Below are 21,839 nucleotides of genomic sequence, written 5' to 3'. Positions count from 1 at the left end.
ATTGTGCAGGGCCCTATCCTGCTTGTCCCGAACACATCGTCAGCTCGGGTGCTGACCACTGAGATTTGAGGACTGAGTGAACAATATTTTCTGCAAGTTTTAATATTTTGTTTTAAATTTTCACATGCTGTTTTAGTAAAGCAAAAGGTTCACGCAGACACTCCGCCCTCTCACTTGCTGTCATGAATTGTCCCAGATTCTGAAGGGGAACTTGCCTGTCTGGAAGGCCTTGTGTGGCCAGTCTCCTGAGGTCGTACTGAGCTGCTCCCATGTATGTGCTGAGAAAGGAGAGGTTAAAACCTCAATAGGTTATCTGGGGCTGGATATATGGTTCTCTGGCCGCATGAAAACTCTTCTACTGGAAAGAGACCCACAGATCTCCTGGATTTGCCAGCCTTAGACACCAGCTCAAGACTGCAATTTGCCTAGAACCTGTAAGCTATATAACCTAGGGTAGAAACAGCACTGTGCAAAAAGAGAGACTTAGATGGGGCTTCAAGTGGGGTGAGGACTGAGAACAGGCCAGAGAGCTGACTGAGAGCCGGGAAGGTCACACCTTCTGACTATCTGGAGGCTAGTGGTCTCTGCCGATAGTCACATTGGAGCATTCTGAGCAAGAAGCAGAATCTTGTGACAATATCTGGGCATGCAAATGCTGTTCTGGGCTGCTCTATAACTGAGGAGCTGAGCTCACAGAAGGCCTTTTCTGCTTGAACCAACAACAACAAAGCAGGGATGCTGTGAGACTCCCCTTTTTAGTTTTTGAACGCCACTAAATTTATCAATTAAAAAATCTTTTATAAAGACAGTGACTGTATTTGAAAAAAAAAAAAAAAAAAGGAAAAGGAGTCAAAGGGCATCCAACAGATAATGAGGGAGAAAGGGGACAAGGAATCTATTCAGGAAACCTGGTAACTGTTGCCATGGAACTGCAGGGGGAGGTAGAAGGGGAAGGCATACAAGGTCAAGAATTCCAGAAAAGTTGAAATGCCCTGCTGCAGACTCTGGAGACTCTATGCTGTGGCTGGGGGCTGAGGGATCCCCAGAGAACATTACAAGAAGGCATCACACCATTCCTGAAGGCACCTAAAGCAGTCCCAGGACTGCTTGGCATTGGCACCACATGTGTCTTTCAGCCATTTTCGAAAGAGGTCTTCATCTTTCTTTAGCACCAGGGACTGGCCAAGGACCACATAAGCCTTGTCAAAGCCCCTTTCCGCCAGCTTCTTGCCCAGGACTTCACCAATCACAGCTGGGCTCCCCACTGGCTATCCCCCCATGGGCTCTGCCACGAAGTCTTGGTGCTTGATCAGACTTAACCCCATTGGGAACTACCACATGGTAGAATAGTGAGAGGATCTCGCCACTCTTAACGCCCTCCAGAGGCCCTCTAGGAGACCCTTAATGGTGGTATCACAGAGGGCGGTGTCTGCCTGAGCCTCACTCCATGCCCAGCCACAAAGCAAGATCCACAGATAGAAAAAGGCTAGGTTCCTGCCCTCATCTGCCCACTCAGGTTTGAGGCAGGAGAGACACCCATCTTCAGTGGATTAGGTACAGGCAGGGTTGGGGAGGTGCTCAGAAAACTTAGGTAGTAATGATAGGACTCCACAGGGTTCATAGTAAAATCTCCATCTGGAACACAGCCCCACTTGTCCACTCAGCCTGGGCACCAGCCTTGCCGTGAGAGTAATTTCCGCCATTTTCTCAGGAAATGACTGGCATTAGACAGCTTGTGTACAATTCACCCACAGGATGTAAGGCCTTTGCACTAATTGTGTAGGCCGTTGCCCAGGTGACATGGGCCCATAACCCAGTTTCTCCATTTCATTTCTTTTGTGGAAGGGCCTAGAGGAGTTGAGGGGAGAAAAAAGTGTGGTCTTCTTAGAGAGGCTTGCATGGATAGAGTCCTCCGTACCCCCCTCCCCCACAGGCTCACACTGTGTCTCTGATGTCTGGGGCCTCACTTTAGCCTCCTTATTGGTCTTCTGGGCTAGGCTACATCTCCTTCCCTGTTCCCAGGTCCTGTCACCTGGCCTGGTTCTTTCCTCTCTGTCTCTGTATTGTTATGTTTCTATCTCTGTCTGTCTCTTTGTATCTCAGTCTCTTTGTATTCATTTATGTCTCTTTTCCTATCTCGGTCTATCTCTGTATCTCTGTCTCTGGTGCCTTTCTCTATTTCTCTGTGTATCTCTCGTGGTTTCTGTCCCTCTCTATTTCTGTCTCTGTGGGTCTTTTTGGGGGGAAGGTCTTTGTATCAGTGTTTCTTTGTCTCTGTTCTCTTCCTGTCATCTCTGTGTTTTTCTATCTCTTCCTCCATATCTCTATCCCTCTATCTCTCTGCATCTTTTCTCTAGCTTTGTGTCTCCTCTTCTCTGTCTCTGTCTCTCTGGATCTTTCTTCACCTTATCCTTCACATTCTGTGAGGCTGGGTATTTCGAGTGTAAACTTCATCTCACCTCTGTCCCCCACCCTATTAGTTTCCCAACGTGTTTGGTCAAAGGTCAGGCTCCCGCACTTGCTCTACCCTGAGTGATGCCCCCCTCCTTCATCTCTGTTATTCAGGAATAACAGGAGGAACTAATGTAGGGGAAATGGATAAAGTTGGGCTTTGAAGAGCTATCATCTAGTGGTGTTTTGATCAGCGGTGAAATGAATACACAGAGACAGAGTTTAAAAATCCCATCATCATTTAGAAAAAGAGAGGCCAAAAAAGGAAAAGGGCAACAGAACACTAAAAGTCCTGTGAATTCTAAGAATATCACGTGTGCCAAGGACATGATGTGTGGGAGGCTGGGCCAATAGAGTCCAGAAAGGGCCCCCTGGAGAGCTGACCCTTGAGGCTGGACCAAGGTAGGTGGGAGGGGAATTTGAGAAGGGAGGCCTGTAGGGGGCATAGGGTAACATTCTCTGCCCCCAGGAAGCTCAGGGTAGTTTCCAGGGGTGGGGAATTATAGGGTAGGCAGGAGAGGCAGAGAGGAAGGGTTCAGAACAGAAGGCATGCCCCACCTAAGTCCTATCCTGCAATGTTTGAAACGAACACTATCTCTATTTCTGGTCTTAGTTTAGACATAACCTTTGGGAGCTTCAAAGGCCGAGTGAGGCCCTTTACCCCTCAGGCTTTCCTGGCAATTGTTGGTCATCCCTGAAGTGATGCTGGCTTCTTTGTATCTCCCAAACTGGTCACTCTGTCAGTTGCAAGACTTTGTCATTGTAGCTGCCTGGCACTGGGACAAGCAGTCTCTTCATCCTCTAAGTGCCCCCTTGCTGAACAAATACTGTAGGGTGCTAGAAACTGGGGATAACCAGAGGTCCTCCGAGGGACACTTAGAGCACAGAGCTGTGCCCAGAGGAACCTGAGCCATACTGTGGCACTTTGTGTGAGTAGCAACTAGGAAACAGGGCTTCAGCCACCTCCAGGAAAAATGATGGGGTGGGCAACCCCCTGCTCAGTTTCCTACAGGTGAAACAGATTGCTCGGAGCTCCAATAGTCTGCAGAGAACCAGTATCCTGCTGGTCTGCAAGGACAGCAACAGATATCATCTATTTGGTCTATTTGCTGGAGGTGCCCCCTCTTTACTGGGGAGTGGTCTGAGACTGTTTTCCTCCACACCAAAACCTGGCCCTATGTCTGGGTTTGTGCAGCGGGAGGGGTGTCCAGCCATCAGCAGGACCTCCTGTCAATGAACGGAGGGGGTGGGTGAGCTGGTTAGGCTGGGTGCCTCTGCAGATAAGGCATTAACAGTGCTGCAGGACGCGCCCCAAGGATCTGCTGACGCCTCCTTTCGGCCCAGGTGCTTGGGGTGAGGTGCCAAAGGTTCTCTATAAAGAGCTGAAGCTCCTGGATACCAACACTTGCCCTTTGGCTGCCGAACTGTCTGAGTGTGCCAGGCCCAGCCCAGCGACCACCATGGTGAGGCTCGTGCTGCCCAACCCTGGCCTAGAGGACCGGATTCCATCTCTGGATGAATTAGATGTCATTGAAAAGGAAGAGGCCAGCTCCAGACCCAAATGGGACAACAAGGCCCAGTACATGCTCACCTGTGTGGGCTTCTGTGTGGGGCTGGGCAACGTGTGGCGTTTCCCTTACCTATGCCAGAGCCACGGAGGAGGTAGGACCTGGGACCCTGGTCGGTGGGTGAGGTATGGGTAGAAGCCAAAGCAGGAGCCCAGGAGTAAACAACATGGACCAAGGACATGGGATGGACATTCCTCAGGATTCAGCATCAAAGAGGGTCACAGATGGGGAAGGAAGAAGTAGGGTAATAGTCTCAAGTTGTTGGTAAGGGAGATGTGCTTGACTCTTGCCAGTGTGAACAAAGTGGTTTATGTGGGGCTGCAGAAAAATCTCTCCCCCTGGAAATGGGGATGGTATAGGTAGTTCCCTAATGCTCCTCCCTGAGAGTAGAACACCCACCAACTTGGGCCCACTGTTGGATGAAGGAGAGTTGGGTTCTCAAGGGTGATCCTCAGAGGACAAGGCATGGACAGAGCCTATCTTATTGGACTCCTGTCTGGCCCTGGACCTGCGTGCTTAGAGAGGAGCTGCTGCACTCAGTGAATCACGGGCTTCCACTTGTGTGGCAGCCTTTAAGAGAACCTTGGCTTCCCCAGTGAGGCCCCATGTCACCCCAGCTGCACACCCTCTTCAGCCCCCCCCCCCCAGGCTCTAACCCTTGTTCCACTAAAGGTGTTCCACAGCACACATCCAGATGGCTCAGGAAGACACAGCTTGGGCACAGAGGTCACAGGCATAGCTGCCCCATAGCCTCCTATATTACAGAGGCAGCTTCTTCTAGTTGGTACTCCAGCTTTTTTTAATCCCCAGCCCCACAAGAGCTGCTGTACCAGGAAGTGCACACAAGCCCTCTTGCATGTACATGCACATTCACATAACACTCACACACACTTGCAAACAGCATCACAAACAAACCTTGTGTGCAAGTCCATCCGGGGTGCGTCTGCCTTTGCCTCCCTACCTTGAGCCCAGGTTCTGCCTTCTTAATGCGGTGATGTCAGTGAAGGTCTGGGCAGGCCTGGCTGCTGTAGAAACTGGCTCTGCTGGGCCTGGGGTGTGCCTCAGGTGTGGTTGTATGGGTTTCAGACATTCTCTTCTTCACTGGGATTCTCTGACTCAGGAGCTTTCTTTACTCCCATTTTGTGCAGTAACACACTGGCATTGTGATGGAAAGTTGTCACAGCTAAGCTGAAGTGGCCACTGTGTTGTTGGGTAGTTGTGTAGGTTGGCTGTTTATGACTCTGCCAGTACATTTCACTTAGACCAGGCTCTACAGCAAGTGAGAGAACTGACAGTCCCAGGCTTTGCTGCCCAGGTGACCTCACCTAGATCCCAGGTGGTTTCAACAGAACTGGCTCAAGGCTTTCCAACCTCCTGTTCTTGAATCCCTCCTTTCTGAAGACCACATTTGGATGTAGTACACTCCCACAGCAAACAGACTCTGGCCTTCTTCCCACTTCCACCCAGGCAGGACACCCTTAGGTTCTCCTGCATTACCCTACTGTAGAGTATCTCTGTAGGGATATGGAGGTGTCAGATGGATGGAGGGTAAGAGGCAAGGTGCAGTTGTGTCAGGTCCCTCCTGTGCCTAGGAGAAATGGGACTAGGCTTGAGCTGTTCCAAAAGCAACTGTTCAGGATTTCCACAAAAGAACTGTGACTATGGTTCGGATTTCAGTGGGAATCTGATGGAGATTCCCGGCACCTGAGATCACTGCTACGCCCGGGGCACTGGGCCCACAATGAGCCACTCTGAGCCAACAATGCACAGGGGACTGTGGGGTGTGGCACTGTCCCTGTAGGTGTGTGGTGCAGTGGTCTATGGATCAGGCAGGATTTCAGGTTTCTGTCCTAACTCTGGGAAGACAGGAGGGGAGGGCAGTGAGGGCTCTGGCCACAGCCTTGGTTCTTTGGACACACTGTTCTGAGCCTTGACTTTCTGAGAGGGCTTGGCCTTAGGTGTTAGAGGGGCATGCTAGGTAAAGTGGGGGAAACACCTCTTGAAGGAGCCATGTGTCTTTGGGTCACTCTGGCCTGTGTTGACACCCCTCTTCCCTCACAGGCCAGACAGAACCCAGAGATGGTCCTCCTGACCTGAGGGTTGACTTCTTGCTTTAATGACTTTTACAAACCGAACCGTTCTATTAAAAGGCAGCTTTGGTCTGGCTTGAAACTCTGGACCTTAGCAAAGAAAGCCTGCAGGTGAGGCTGCTCCCCTCATCTAGCCACCAGAGGAACCTGACTAAGGTGACTGAGGGCACCCCCATAGGCTCTTGGAGGGGGGGATAAGAGACTATGGCAGGTACTGGTAGACAAGGACAATAGAGCTGGGTGGTGTCCTTGGGGATCCAAGACTTAGATATTCTGCCTCCTGATAGCTCTTGGGTTTGTCAGTAGCACAGACTCCCAGTGCATCATGGGCCAGTGAACTGAGCAGACATAAGAAGCAGGCAGCTCTACTTCCTCTACAGCTTCACTCGTGGGAACTCTGATCCTCCACCAAAAATTATACAAGCCAGTCACCAGCTCCCACAGTGAACCTGGCTGAGATGTGCTTGCCCTGAGCCCTTTTCCTGAGGACTGTGTACTCAGAGGTAGTGTAGGCACAGAGCCATCCACGATCAGCCTCTTAAGTCATCCTGGTCCTGGTGTGAAGTGGGAAGAACATGATAGGAAATCTTGAAGGACCCCTAATCCTACTTTCCCGCACATGGAAATTACCATACCTACTCAGGGTACTGGAGAACCTACATTCGTGGAACATACACACAGTAGGCATATTCCCTGACCCTGGCTACAAATCTTAGGACACTGGAGGACCCACTTCTCTGTGTCTAGGTAACAACAGGGCTTGTGGTTGAGGTGGGTGCTGTGGGTGCCTGGCTGGTTACTGCCTTCCTTCAAGAAGTAGGTTGGCCCCCACGGGAAGTTCCTAACCTTTTCTATGCATCTTCTATACAGCTCTACAGCGAGTCCACCACCCCCTGTCTAGACTGGGTTACCTGTGTATGACAATAGGCAAGCGTGTGCAGCACACAACCTTGCTGGAAAGAGAGAATGGGAGAGACCTCTCCACCTGAAGCACTTGACTTCGGTCTCTTGGCTCCTCCATTGCTTTCCCTTCCTCTCTCTCCTTTCTCCTACTTTCCCAGCCACAATCCAAAGACAGAACTTGTCTTGTTCAAGCTGTATATTCTATTTCCCTTTAGCCTCACTTTGCCATGATCTCTGCTGGTGCTTCTTTTTGTGTAAACAGCAAATGCCGGGGACTACAGGAAGCATGAAAGGCCTTATCTCTCACAACCTTTGGACATTAGTCCTTAGTACTCCATCCTGGAGCCCCAGTGTTGACATGGCCAATGCCTGTACCCTGCTCCCCTGCCCCGAAAACCCTGTAGAAAGGTGAGACAGCAGCTCAGGGATGAAGACCCTATCTAGGGCTGGCACCCTGTCAGCTTCCATAGACACTCAGGTCTTGCACCAACTTTGCCACTCTGAGGTGGGAATACCATATGGGCACCACTGCAGGAACCTCAAGATTGTCAGCAGCTGAAACCCCCCACGTGACTGACTCCCCTGAATGGGGCACAGGAAAAACAAGGGCTGGCCTAACATCCTTGGTTCACTTACTTGGTCCACCCCAGGGAGCCACAGACCTGTAGAGAAACAAAAAGATCTCTCTCTACCTTCCTTTATTTCTTTGTCTCTTTCTGTGTCTGCTTCTCCTGTCTGGCTTTCTATTTCTCCTTATCTCTCATCTCTGTCTCTAATTCTCTGTGTCTCTCTGTCTCTCATCTCCCTCTTCCCTTGTTTCTTTCTGTTTTTTTCTTGCCTGTCTGCCCCAGTCTCTTTGTTTTTATACCTTCTCATCTACCTCTCCCATTTGTCCCTTTCTACCCCTTTCTGTCTCTCACCTCGATTTTCTCTTTGTGTCTCTTCCTATCTCTGTTAGGTTGGATGATGGTGATGGCTTGGAGAAATGTAGCTGCATCCTGATTGGTGTTCCTTACCTGAATGTTGGGATATCTTGGTGTTCCTCTGTTACAGGCCCAGTAGCCTGTACCAGAGACACCTGGGCATGAAGGGCTATAATGTGTATGGGACCATGGTGGGCTCATAGCTTTTTGCTCTGGACCATTCCCAAGGGACCGTCATGAGTCCTTGCAGGATAGAATCTCGGGTCAGTGAGTCTTAAGTGTTGAAGAGAGTCAAGGCCTTGGCTGGGCCTGTACACTCCCAATTTCAGGCTGCTCTCAAATCTAGGTTCTTAGGCCTTAGCTTTGGCTTGAGCTTTGTCCTTATTGAGGCTCACTGAGACCTCTAACAGAAACAACAAACAGTGGCAACTCTCAGCTGCACTTCTCTGACTATGTTTTTCTAAAAAGACAGAATGTGATGCTGTTGGGAGTGAACACCTGTGAAAATTCTCCTAAGCATTGTGATCGGTCCAAAGCTCACACCAGCTCTTTCTGCCAGCAGTAGCCTGGTGCTGCCTTTCCTACAAGACACATGTGGGGATGAAACCTAGCCTTCATGGAAGCAGTACTTCCCACAGGGCAGCATAGGTTGATCTTTTTTTTTACAAAACAGTTCCCAAGTACTTAATCTTTCTTCAGTCTTCCCACTGTCATGGAGGCATCTTCTGGAACAGGTCATCTTCTGTCTTGTTCTATCCCAGCACTGATCTACAACTGTTTCCAAATGCCCACAGAGTAGCATACTTCAGAGGTCAATTCTTTTTTTTTTTTTTAACTAAAAGAGCTGATGATTTTATTTTCACGTTTCACGATGTAAGTAAAAACTGTACTTTTTTGTATCACTTCTCTCTCCAGAAGCATTCTCTCTGTTAGGAAGGAAGTTCCTTGTCCTGCATCTAGTAAACACTCAGGTGCAGCACCAAGACCTCCTGGTGAAACAACAAGAACAAAACTATAAAGAGTGATAAAGAGCACTTCTGCTCTTATCTGTGGCTGGGTCATCCCAGGCCATGTGGGCAGCATCATAGGGCGGGCGGGTAGGCAGGAGGAGGTCTCATCATTGGAGGCCTGGGAATCATGGGCATGTGGCCTCCCATGGGTGCTCTCATCCCAGGAGCTGGTCCCACAGGCACCATACCAGGAGGAAGGGGGCCCATCATTGGCATCATGGGAGAGCCTCCCATGTGGGGTACAGGCATCATGCCAGGCCAAGAAGAACCTGGGAGACTGGGGGTGGGGTGGGATCATAGCCCCTGCAGGCAGAGGAGCAGAGGATGGAGCTAGAGGGATTTTTCCTTGTTGAAAAGCAGCCATTGTTTTGTCAGCCAGGCTCTGGACCTGCTCTTCTGTCCATTTCTGGTAATAGTCTTTCATATTCTCTTTGTGTTTTCGACCACTGCAGTGTGTCTTCCTCACAGATGGAGAATCATGAGTAAGATATGTATCACAATAGTTGCAATAAAACTTAGGCATGTTGTTCCACAGGCCGTTGGCTACCTGGGTTTTCCCCCTCACCCACTCCCACCAGGAACTCTAAAGGTCAATTCTTAATGCTCAAAGGCCAAGTGTGATAGCTAAAGTGTCCCTCAGAGGAGCAGGACTTGAGATGAATAAGATTGCCTCTGTGGGTATAGAGAGGGCTCATGTGCTTTCTGCTCTCAGCTTCCATGTGTGGGAAAACACGCATTGTAAAATGTACCTCTTGGCTATTTTTAAATATCTTGTTCAATAGCCTTAAGTGCATTCATAAGGTTGTACAATATGACCACTGTCCATACCTTGAACACTCATACTCTCCAACTGAAACTGTCTCCATTATCACCACCCCACGTTGCTTCCTGCCCCTCAACACAGGCAGCAAACCCCTCATTGAGGCTCTGCTTTTGGTTCTCTTGGGGACCTACAAATGGAATTTATGGCTAACATGGTTGTTCTGTGTTTACTCATGTTCCACAAATGACCCCACTGCTCTACACGGTGGTTGTACTATTCTGTTTTCTTACCAACAGCACTGAGGGTTTTAGTCTCCACCTCTCCTGACCTTATAATCTTCTCTCTGCTTCTCGTAGCTGTCCTCATGGTATGAGCTGGTAACTCACAATTTGGACTTGAGTTTTATGCATGCTCAGTGATGTGAACATCTTCTTATGTGTTAATAGACTCTGTGTGTCCTCTCTGGGTCAACATCTTTTTGGGGGTCTGTGATCATCTTTAAGTTGGATTTTGTTTGACTTCTGAGAATTCTAATACGTCACCAGACTTGTAGTTTGCAAATCTATTCTCCTATTTGACAGGTTCTCTGTTGGTAGTGGTATTCCCCACTCCCTCTTTTCTTTCTTTCTTTCTTTCTTTCTTTCTTTCTTTCTTTCTTCCTTCCTTCCTTCTTTTTTTTCTTTCTTTCTTTCTTTCTTTCTTTCTTTCTTTCTTTCTTTCTTTCTTTCTCTCTCTCTCTCTCTCTCTCTTCCTTCCTTCCTTCCTTCCTTCCTTCCTTCCTTTCTTCCTCCCTTCCTTCCTTTTTGCTTGTTTGAGGTAGGCTTCTCAGTATAAACCTGGCTGTCCCGGAACTTGATAAGTAGACCAGGCTAGCCTAAAACTTAAAGAGATCCTCCTATTGAGATTAAAGGCATGTGCCACCATGCTCAGCCTTTTTTTTTCTTTTTAAGATTTACTTAGTTATTATATGTATAAACATTTTGTCTTCAAATATGTTTATGTATCGTATGCATGCCTAGTTCCCATGGAAGTCAGAAAAAAGGGCTAGATATCCTGTGACTGGGGTTCAAGATGGTTGTGAACCACCACATGGGTGCTAGAAACTGAAGGAACATGTAAGAGCAACAAGTGCTTAGTGTCCTTTGAGTCATCTCTCTAGTTCAAATATTGTTGTTTGGTATACATTATTTACATTTCTTTCATTAATGTAGCTCCTATAGAAATATAATTAATATACAGAACACCATTGAAGATTGTTTTCTTAAGTCACAGGAGAGACACACTTCCCAGTACCAGGGTTTGTTAGGTTTATAGTACAAAGGGGTCTGCACAGATGAGGGCCATGTGGACAGTTTTTTGAGACCATGACTGTATTTGTCACACTTTCAAGTAAAGAACATATACCAGAAAATGAAGCTGCTCTGAGCCAAGAGGTGCTTGCTTCCTCTCCAACTTGTCCAGCACCACGAGTATAGAGGTCCTTTTTCATGGTGTCTGACAGCAGATTTAGCATTAGTTGGCTGTGCAGTGACACACTGTCTTCAGTACAGCTATTCTCACAAGCTGTGACTCTGTCCACAAGGCTCTGGTCAGTATGAGGCCTGGAGCCAGCCAGTAGGCCCTTCTGGGTTTCTGTTACTGTCAGTGAGCATGGATGGCACAGTCACACGCTTTGTTTACTGGTTGTATTCTTCAAGCCAGCAGGGCATGTTAACGTGATGATGGAGACCGTCTACCTGCTGAGGGATACTTCTAGGCTGTGAAGTTTGCTGTGGCCCTACTCACACAGCTCATAACTGCTTATAAGCTTTGTTCAAGTGCTATAGGGTGTTGGTGGCATCTCATCATCAGAACAAAGGTTTTAAGTGCTTGTTCCCAGGTGGTGTTCTGGATTGTAATGACATATCTTGCTTCTTCCCATTCAGGGGCCTTCATGATCCCGTTCCTCATCCTTCTGGTCCTGGAGGGCATTCCCTTGCTGCACCTGGAGTTTGCCATCGGACAGAGGCTACGCAAGGGCAGCGTGGGTGTGTGGAGCTCCATCCACCCTGCTCTGAAGGGTGTAGGTGTGTGTCAATGCTCCCAGATGGCCTGGGGTTTACAGGGTTTGTCTAGTTCCTCCTTAGCTTTCCCAATCAGTTCCAGGTTTATGTTCCTCCAGATGCCCTCTGCAACTATCAGACTCCATGGGGATGTGAGTTATAGCATCTAGGCCAGGCTCATGGTCAACAGGGAACAGACAGAGCAGAAGAGTTCCCACAGCCTAGGGTGCAAGGAAGATCTAGATGCTGGGGGAGAGCAAATGACTCCACCTTCCTAGAGCAAAAGCCTCCAAGGCCAGAAGGGGGAGCTGGATGACTGCTCTGACCACTCCTACATGCTCAGCATGGATGCCCAGTGCTGCCACCAGCCTAGGTGTGGTCACTCATTTACAAACTCTGGCTTGGAGATGATCCAACCTCTAGCCTTACTAAGAGGACATGGCTCACTGAGAACTCAGAATGCAAGTAAGTGGTGTGGGCTCTCCATCCAGGGAAGAGAAGTTCAGGGTCCATGGACAGAGAGTTCAGATATGTTTATCCCAGCAGACCAATGCTGGACGGTCCAAAGCCCAAGCAGTGGCCTCTCAACCTTCCCTCCCTTCTCTTTCTTTTCACACACATTTGGTTTTTAGTTTCTACAATCAAAACAGCACATTCATAAAACTCCTTACAGGTCCAGCCGTTCTCCCCAGATACTGAGTCATTGCCCACTACGATCTCTGCTTGCCCCTCTCCCTACTTCTTCACAGAGATTTTCCTGAATCTTCTCACTTGTCTTTGGCTTGGAACTTGCCATGTAGGAATCCCTGAGGCAGAGCCACCCTGACTGACATTGTCAAAAGGCTCTTTGCAAGGGCTCTGTGACCTCTTGCCTTTTGGGGCCATAGGTGGAGCAAGGGAGAGTATAGCGTGCTGAGACCTAGAGATCACTCTGGGAGAGTGATCATTCAATGGTAACCCACTTCTAGGTCCAGGCTGTATCAGCTCCCAGTGTCCTACCATCTCCCTGGGGTGGGACAGCATAGATGGGTCTCTGTGCACTCACCTGCTAGAGATTCCTATACGCCTTGCACAATGCTATCCCTCCCCACAGGCATTGCTTCCATGTTCGTGTCCTTCATGGTGGGCCTGTACTACAACACCATCATCGCCTGGGTCATGTGGTATTTCTTCAACTCCTTTCAGGAACCTCTGCCATGGAGTGAATGCCCACTCAACCAGAATCAGACAGGTGAGTCGCTGGCCCTACATAGTGGAATGCAGATCCCCCCCATCTCTGTCCATCAGACATGATTTAGCTTGTAGAAGACTGGGAAAAATGGTTGCCAGCAACTTCTGAGACAGACTGTCCATACCTTGTGACCAGATGCCTTCTCATTTTCTAAGAATTAGATCCCCAGAGACCAGGGTTAGCAAAACACCTAGAGCAACTTTGAAAGCATGTAACATTTAAAAAAATTCATGTTGTATGGGCCAGGGAGATAGTATAGTATAAAGTGTTTATGATAAAAGCATGAAGACCTAAGTTCAATCCCCAGTGCCCACATAAAAAGCCAAGCTGGTGTCGCCTGAATGCCAGTGAGCTGGGAGAACAGACAGGATTCTAAGGCCTAGCTGGCCATCTATCCATCTAACTTAATTAGTGAGTCTAGTTCCCAGTGAGAAACCCTGTTCCAGGCTAGTATGGGCTTTTAGTATCAGACCCTCTCAAAACAAAACAAAATAGAAATCCACAGTCCAAGATGAAAGCTTTATACAAGATGATTTCTTGTCTCACTGGTCACATGGCTGAGACTATCAGTAGAGGAGCCACAGGAAGTGTGCAGGTGGCTCCAGGTCACCAGGCAGCACTAGCAAGAATAGAGGTCACAGATCCTTGGTAGGAGACTTTTTAGTTCCTTCCCCCTGTGCTCCCTGTGTCTCTGCACAAAGAGATCACAGTGCCACAGTGCCTTTAGTCAGGCCCTTCTCTTATGGATACAGAGAAGCACATGTCTTTGCCCAGGACCTGGCTCACAGATACAGTCCTGAAGAGCATAAACAGCCTGTTTGGTAACTACTGCCCTGACTACCAGCATAGCTCTGAGTGCATCACATGAACCATTAGGAGCCCATCAAGACGGACCCATTTTGGTCAGAGGACAAGTCCTCGCTAGGATCTTGATTTCTTCAGATAGGAGAGCCCCAGTTGGTTCTTTGAGAAGGAGGTGATGAAATAACCATCACCTATGAGCATGACCACAGAGTCCCAGAGACCATGTGCCAGCCACTTCAGTGGTCATAGGAAGTTTCTTTCAGGAGTCAGGAGGAGCTGGTTCTCAAAGGCCTGGGCCTATATCAGAGCCCAAAAGTATCTTTTAGCAGACTTCACATAGGTGAGCACTTATGTACAAACAAGTGTGTACATGCACATGTGTGTGGTATGTGGATATAGATGTGTGGGTGCCGTGTGTACATGTGAGGCTATATTCATATGCACAAACATAATTCCTATTATGAATGCCTCAGACAGTGGCTGAGGTTTCTGCCATTTCCCCTGGTTTATTTCTAGCCGGTCCCCACTTTTGACCCACACCTTGATGTGTGCTCTGCTTCCTCAGGCTATGTGGAAGAGTGTGCCAAGAGCTCTTCCGTGGACTACTTCTGGTACCGAGAGACCCTCAATATCTCTACCTCCATCAGCGACTCAGGCTCCATCCAGTGGTGGATCCTTCTCTGCCTGACGTGTGCCTGGAGTGTGCTCTATGTGTGCATTATCCGTGGTATCGAGACCACTGGGAAGGTGCGGTACACAACTGGACATGCTGCATCTCGAATCAGCCCTTCTCCTTGTCTGACCTCTGCACCCATCCCACACCTTGTCTTCCCCATCCTGTTTCTCACAGGCTGTTTACATTACCTCCACCCTGCCCTATGTTGTACTGACCATCTTTCTCATCCGTGGCTTGACTCTGAAGGGTGCCACCAACGGCATCGTCTTCCTTTTCACACCCAATGTGAGTCTCTATCATCCCAAGGAAGAAGTCTGTGCTGAATTCTCTTGGCTTCAAGACCAGCTCATTTCTATATAATGACAGCCTATTGTCTGATGCCTAGGCTAGTGTCCTGGTTGAGAAGGGCCTGGCAAGGGGTCAGCCTATGGGTGGGCCTTTAACATATGTATCCTGGATGGGAACTCTTGGGTGGTGTGCCTTTTTTTCTCTCTCTCTTCTGTGTAGAACGGCACCCACTTCTGGGGAAGGAGATAGCTTCTTCCTCAGTGGAGGGAGAGGCCTGCTTCCTGTGGTCACAGCTGAGTCCCTGTATGACAGATCACGGAGCTGAGCAACCCCAACACGTGGCTGGATGCAGGGGCTCAGGTCTTCTACTCCTTCTCACTGGCCTTTGGGGGCCTCATCTCCTTCTCCAGTTACAACTCTGTGCAGTGAGTATGGAGTTGGGGGAGGGCTTTCAGCATAGGAGCTGTGGGACCCCTAAGAACCCCATCTAGTTTCCCTGTCAGACCATGTGTAACTCTGCTATGTGGTTAAGAAGGAGGGTGCTTTCAAAAGCACAGCCCTCAGAACTAATGTTAGCCAGTGTGACTCTGCAGCTGCCCTCGGCCAGCCCTGTCTAAGCACAGAGCCGGCAGGGATAGAAGGAACAGGCTTTGAGAGGATCTCCCATTGCTGGTTGATAATCTCTGCTGCTTGGTCTAGTATGCTTCTTCCTCCACTCCCAATTGATGGCTACATTGCTCTCAGTCTACCTCAGAACTCCAGGCCCCAGGTATGTTGGTGCCCCCAAAGCCCATCCTGGACCCAGGATAGATCCTGAAAGCTGTGGCCCCTGACAGCTTTAGACACACATTCCTTCCTCACATCTTCTGGAAAGTCCCTAAGCGATGAAGAACCCTCACAAACATTCAGAGAGAGTATCACTGATATTTATTGTTTCCCACCAAGGTTTAGGGAACACCAGCCAGGCTTGGTGCAACCAGACCTGTCCTCTGCGACTAGTGTTGCTCAGGAGGAAAGCGTAGGATCAGTTGGTAGTTTGCAGTAATAAACCTAAGTGGAGAGTGGGATGGAGGCTCCTGGTATAGCAGAACTTCATGGGCTCAGGATAAGCAACCCCATGGAGAGATCTAGGCAGCAGACAAGACTAGAGGAGAGGCAGGACCTGACAGTCAGAGAATGTCTGCTTTGGGAGGTGTTGTTTTCAGTAGGCATGAGACAGGAACAGTCTGTTCTTAGAGGCCACATCTATGGTCCCTATGGTCTGGGAGAGCCGGCCCTTAGGAAGGTGTGATGAAATTGGGTAGATGGGCAGGTGTTATATCAGACTAGGGTCTTTTGATTACTGACTGATGGATCTCGGGCTTCAGAAAACCAATTCTGGTGTCATGAAAAATAGACATTGCAAGGGCAGATGTGGTCCTACCCTGCCTCAAATGCCAGCCAGGATGGCCAAGTTTCATCTGGAAAATTCTAGACTCTCTTTTCCTCCTTTTTACTCCAGGCAGGTAGCCCACTCAATTCTGGGATTCTCCCAGGCCTGGGGGCTATAAACTGAATTGCTTTTATAAATACCAATCCAAATTGCTCTTATAAACAAAACCCTATGGCATAAATAGTAAAACCTCGTCTTTAGAGAATCCTGGGTTGGGAGAGGCTTCATGCAGTAGAGAACCTGGCTTGGTCTCTTTCTCTTGGCCATAGAAGACCTGTGCACCTTGTAGTGTGGGGTCAAGACCAGTTCCTTTTGTGAGGGTGACTTCTTGCCTGAGACCTAAGGTGGAATTTGATTCTAGAAATCTCTAACCCTTGGCACCCTGTGCTTTAGAGTGTCTCCATAGCTGTGGTCTGTATGTTTAGGAGAACTGGAACACAGCAGACAGCAGCTTGGTCCAGGGTCACCTTGAGTCCTCATAGTGGCCACTTGTGTCCACATAGCAGGGCCTGGGTTCCTCTATATCCCATTAGCCTATTGCCAAATGAGGAGCACTAAGGAATCCAGCCTTAGACCTGAACACACTGGATCTGCTGTGCTGCATTCTGACTTTCAGTGGGTTGGGGTGGGGCGTGGGCCTTGTGAATCATCTGTGTTGTCCTGGGGTGGGTGACACTCCTTTCATCCTCAGCAATAACTGTGAGATGGATTCCGTGATCGTGTCCGTCATCAATGGCTTCACCTCTGTGTATGCGGCCACCGTGGTCTACTCTATCATTGGCTTCCGAGCCACCGAGCGCTTTGATGACTGTGTCAACACGTGAGTTGCCAACCTCAGCATTTGGGGCTGCATTCAGACGGCATGCACATCGACCTCTCTCTCTCTCTCTCCTCCAGTTCGGCCTCTGAGCCGCTCCAGTCTAGGACACACAACAGCCCTATTCTTCATTTCCAGGAACATCCTGACCCTTATCAATGGGTTCGACCTGCCCGAGGGCAACGTGACTGCAGAGAACTTCGAGGCTTATCAACAGTGGTGTAATGCCACTAATCCCGAGGCCTATGCACAGCTGAAGTTTCAGACCTGTAACATTAACACCTTCCTTTCTGAGGTAGGTGCAGAGATCTCCACACCACCAAAGCCTCCTGTATGGGGAGGGGGAGAACATATTCTTTTGGTCTTTCCGAGTCGTACAGAGAGGCTTTGTACAGTCAGCATCTTGCTCTTCAAGAGTGGCAGGAGTTTAAAAACCAGGCAGGAGGAAGGAGCCACTGTCTACCCATCATGACTCTCCCAGCTTGATTCCTCTCAAATCAATGATACAAAACACCCCCTGTTCTTCCTTTCAACCCCTCCCCTGCTCCCCCGCCCAGTCCTCAGATCCATGGCCTCTTTTTCTTTGATTGTTACTGCCATATATACACATATATGCCCAGTTATATAAACACAGCCTGCTGAATCCATTTACCTCAGCTTGTATGCATATGGTTTTAGGGTTGATCACTTGGTACTAGGTAACGGGTGATGGGGCTTTTCTTTGGGGAATTCTATTCTCTTGCTCTCAGAATTCCCCTAGTTACCTGTAGTTCTTTATGGAGGGGTGATTTCCTCCTTTCCCTCTCCCCTCAGTGAGATTTACAGTCTCCACAACCTCATTATCATGTTGGCTGATGTTTTTCTCGTTCAGGTCTTGTTAGGCAGGTGTTATGAGTGTTGCTTCCTTGTCATAAAAAAAAAAAAAAAAAAAAAAACCCACACAAAGCACAATACCACATCTGTTTTCTTGATCTTTGACCTCTTACAATCTTTCTCCCCCTCCTTCATAATGTTCCCTGGACCTTGAGTATTTTAGATATATCCACTGGGGATGGGCACCTCAAGATCAAGTTGTTCAGTGCATTTTGACCGATGGTTGTTTTCTGTTAATAGTCTTTAGCTGATTCAAAGAGAAGTTTCGTGATGAGGGGTGAGGACTACACTTATTTGCGTATATAAGGATGGACACTTAGCATGCAGTTAGGAATCTTACTGTTTTCTTAAAGTAGCTCAAATTCTTCTTTTGGATCCATGACCTCAACATTCCAGGGAGTGGGCTTGGTCCAGTTCCAGGCATGATTTACCTCCTTTTGAGAGGACCTTAGGTTCAGTTAAATAGCTGTTGTTTGATGCCAAGATATGAGAGCCACTGTTGAACTTTCAGAGGTCATTGTTACAGTCCAGAACTGACGGGGACTATGGTTTTGCCTTCCTCCCTTGGAGGCTCAATCAATACTTTTGGTGCCACAAAACCTGGTCCTTGGGGAGGAGGTTTTCAGATCCTACTAAGCTAGATTCTTCAGAGTCCCATGTCCAAAGTGCATGGTGCATTCAGCAATGGAGACTTAACCTTTAATCTCTGGGGAGGCAATGAAGGGCAACAGCAATAGCTGACCCAAGAGGGAGGAAAGGAACAAAAAGCTGAGATGATCTTGTGCATTGGTACAGGGTGTAGAGGGCACGGGCCTGGCCTTCATTGTCTTCACCGAAGCCATCACGAAGATGCCAGTGTCCCCACTGTGGTCAGTGCTCTTCTTTATCATGCTCTTCTGCCTGGGCCTTTCCTCTATGTTTGGGAACATGGAGGGTGTGGTCGTGCCCCTTCAGGACCTCAATATCACCCCTAAGAAGTGGCCCAAAGAACTGTTGACAGGTATGTATGAAGCTTACCATCTAAGGGAGACATACTTGTGTTCCTCGTGACAATGGTGGGTGCAGCTCTGGCTTGGGCAGCCTTGTAGCCCCAGCTCTGCTCCCTGTCTGACCACAGGCCTCATCTGCTTGGGGACATATCTCATCGCCTTCATTTTCACACTGAATTCGGGCCAGTACTGGCTCTCCCTCCTGGATAGCTATGCTGGCTCCATCCCCCTGCTGATCATCGCCTTCTGTGAGATGTTTGCTGTTGTCTACGTGTATGGAGTTGACAGGTAGGAGTGGTCAGCTCTGTGGCAACGTGCCATCTTTAACAGAAAAGCTGAGTCACAGAATCTCTGCTAAATGGAGCCAGCCACGTAGGCACAAGGGACGTAGGCATGCCACGGGCACAATGTTTTCACTATTGTGCAAGAGAGCAGAGACTTCCTTCCTAGGAGTGGGTTGGCATTGGATCAGTCCTCACACTTGGTCCAAGAGGTGGAGAGAGGTCAGAGGATGAAAGGTTAGCCTTGCTGAGATGGTGCCTCCTTTCTTATTAGATGTGATCTAAACAGTACCTATAACTCCCAACGGCCCCTGCTACATGTCCAAGGACAGTAATTTGCAGGTGTACTAGTAACGCACATACACATACATACATACACACACATACATACACATGACCTTCAGTCTGGAGCCCCAGATGCAACACTGGCTCTAGAACAAAAGCAGGAAGAAGGTAGAAAGTGAGGAGGGGAGGGGAGACAGCAAGGCAGCAGGACTTGAGCTCTGTAGGACATGGACGCCACACTTGAGGCAAGAAGGAGCTCAGTGCCCTTCATTCATTTGGAGGCTATCTGCACCAGGAGTACTTCTGGAACTGGGCATAGGCTCTTTAGGCGGAAGGGGGTCTCAGAAGCTTTCTAGAACTCAGGCACAGAGGGCAATCATTTAGGGCCACATCCAACTATCAGTTTGACCCAAATATCTCAAGGCATCATTGCCATTGCTGGACAGGGATCCAGGAAGCTACATCTTCCAAAGAAGCTGTGTTGTGACCACTGTAAAATGATCAATCAAGTGCCATCAAAACTAAGTGGGTGTTAGTTCAAGTCACTGAAAAGTGAAAGGCCACAGGGGACACAGGCAAGGTTACACCGGCATGAGTGGGGACCAGACTCTAAACCTGAGGAAGTAACATGGAGGCTGAGGAGCACAGGGCTGGCCATGTGACTTTTGTGATGATAGGAGGCATCAATACGGAATATATCAACTGATACCTGGAGTGGCTGGAGCTAGCACACGCACAGTGGTCTGAATTCCACACCACTGTGAACAGCACTGGTAAAGTGATTGCCCAAGGATGTGAAGAAAGGAGGTCACATGACTAGTGATAGGCTCAATGACAGCTTCTCAAAGGTTATCACCAAACCTGCATCTAAGCCCTGGTGTCTGCTGGGGTTCCGGACAAATCACCAGTAGTTCTGTACGTCTCATTGCAATCACAACAAATCCCAAGGCTAAAGGGAGTTCTGCCACAGAGTTGCCTTTGAGCAGGCCAGGAAATGGTTTGCATCACCTGACTTCAGGTTGCTGTTGCTCACACGAGTGATGCTGAGTCTTGTGTGAGTTGGAAGGAGGAAAGTCTGAGGGTCCCCTGCCCTCATTGCCACATGACAGGAAGTAGGTGATGATGTATTCATATCACAGTGCTGTGGAGATTCCAAGAAGGTCAGATGGCAACTGGTGACAGTGTCAATCTGGATTCCCTCTGAGTGCAGACACATCTCCTCCTGCAAAATTAGAGGACTTTATCAAGGGAAGGCTAAGGCACAACATCTCAGGATAACAGCTACTGTTTACATATAGAAAACTGGTCAGTCTTTGGCCTTCATTAGCTACCAATGACTCTGCCCTCTGGCTTCTGCTACAGGTTCAACAAAGACATTGAGTTCATGATCGGCCATAAGCCCAACATCTTCTGGCAAGTCACGTGGAGAGTGGTCAGTCCGCTGATCATGCTGGTCATCTTTCTCTTCTTTTTTGTGATTGAGGTCAACAAACGGCTCATGTATAGCATCTGGGACCCTGACTATGTGAGTGCCTGGGCAGTGGTCGAACGGGGAGGGAGGAGACCTGTTGGGGGAAGAAGGCAGGGAGTGGGACAAAGGGCAGTAGAAGGAATCCACTTCAGGAAACAGAAGATGAGATCATGGAGGTGGCAGACCTTTTCCACACGCGTTACCTGTGGTTCTCTCCCCAGGATGAGTTTCCGAAATCTCAGAAGGTTCCATACCCCAACTGGGTGTATGCAGTCGTGGTCATTGTGGCTGGAGTGCCCTGCCTCACCATTCCCTGCTTTGCCATTTACAAGCTCATCAGAAACCATTGCCAGAAGTCTGGTGACCACCATGGGCTGGTCAATGCGCTGTCCACAGCCTCTGTGAATGGAGACCTTAAGAACTGAATGAGCCTAGTCTGCATAGGGCAGAAGATGGTGTGTGGAGGAAGCAAGATGCAGGACCCATGGGGAAAGTAGGCTGTAATATGTGTGAATGTGTGAGTACATGTATATGTATTCATGTCACACAGATGTGTACACAAGTGTTAAACATGGGGCACATAGACATGTTTATGTGTATATACCAGGTTTACACATGTGTATATATGGATGCACATGTACCACATGTGTACAAAAGTGTATATGTGTGTAAGTGTGAGTTTATGTATACATGATGTGCATATGTTTGTTTATGTATTCTGAGGAGTGCATATTTATCTACTCATGTATATATGCACATATGTGTCATCTACATGTATATATATATACTCACGTGTTAACACATATCTGTGCACACATGAGTATATAAAATATTCACAAACAGAATCTATCAATATGTGTATATGAATGTGTGAACTTGCACTCATAAACTTATTATATGTATGTCTGAATGTATGTGTGTACCTTCATATGTGAATTTTGT

At 48.5% G+C, this 21,839-nt stretch overlaps 1 protein-coding gene and 2 pseudogenes across 4 annotated transcripts; 1 reads left to right on the top strand and 2 right to left on the bottom strand.

The window, feature by feature from the left end:
• Positions 1 to 1,052: 1,052 nt before the first annotated feature.
• Positions 1,053 to 1,325, bottom strand: LOC308433554 (barrier-to-autointegration factor-like; annotated as a pseudogene). Its single transcript has one exon. The product of its transcript is annotated as a barrier-to-autointegration factor-like (transcript).
• Positions 1,326 to 3,911: 2,586 nt separating this feature from the next.
• Positions 3,912 to 21,322, top strand: SLC6A19 (solute carrier family 6 member 19; the record flags this gene model as incomplete). 2 transcript variants are annotated; one of them, XM_080933767.1, is made up of 12 exons in its annotated part: positions 3,912 to 4,113; positions 11,634 to 11,774; positions 12,844 to 12,981; positions 14,351 to 14,532; positions 14,636 to 14,746; positions 15,062 to 15,174; positions 16,873 to 17,001; positions 17,137 to 17,293; positions 18,667 to 18,871; positions 18,989 to 19,148; positions 20,789 to 20,951; positions 21,119 to 21,322. In XM_080933767.1, 12 exons carry the CDS (start codon positions 3,912 to 3,914, stop codon positions 21,320 to 21,322), a joined length of 1,905 nt encoding a protein of 634 aa, XP_080789893.1. The 2 variants fall into 2 exon arrangements, with proteins under 2 accessions (XP_080789893.1, XP_080789894.1); XM_080933768.1 differs by lacking the exons at positions 3,912 to 4,113; positions 11,634 to 11,774 and adding an exon at positions 12,158 to 12,215.
• LOC308433623 (U1 small nuclear ribonucleoprotein C-like) lies at positions 8,473 to 9,468 on the bottom strand (annotated as a pseudogene). The gene is made up of 2 exons: positions 8,916 to 9,468; positions 8,473 to 8,516 (listed from the first exon to the last, which is right to left on the bottom strand). The product of its transcript is annotated as a U1 small nuclear ribonucleoprotein C-like (transcript).
• Positions 21,323 to 21,839: the final 517 nt, after the last annotated feature.

This window comes from Micromys minutus, assembly GCF_963924665.1.
Source record: "Micromys minutus genome assembly, chromosome: 20".
Taxonomy (NCBI): domain Eukaryota; kingdom Metazoa; phylum Chordata; class Mammalia; order Rodentia; family Muridae; genus Micromys; species Micromys minutus.
Note: the sequence above shows the minus strand (reverse complement) of the source record. Positions and strands in the feature narration are given on the sequence as shown.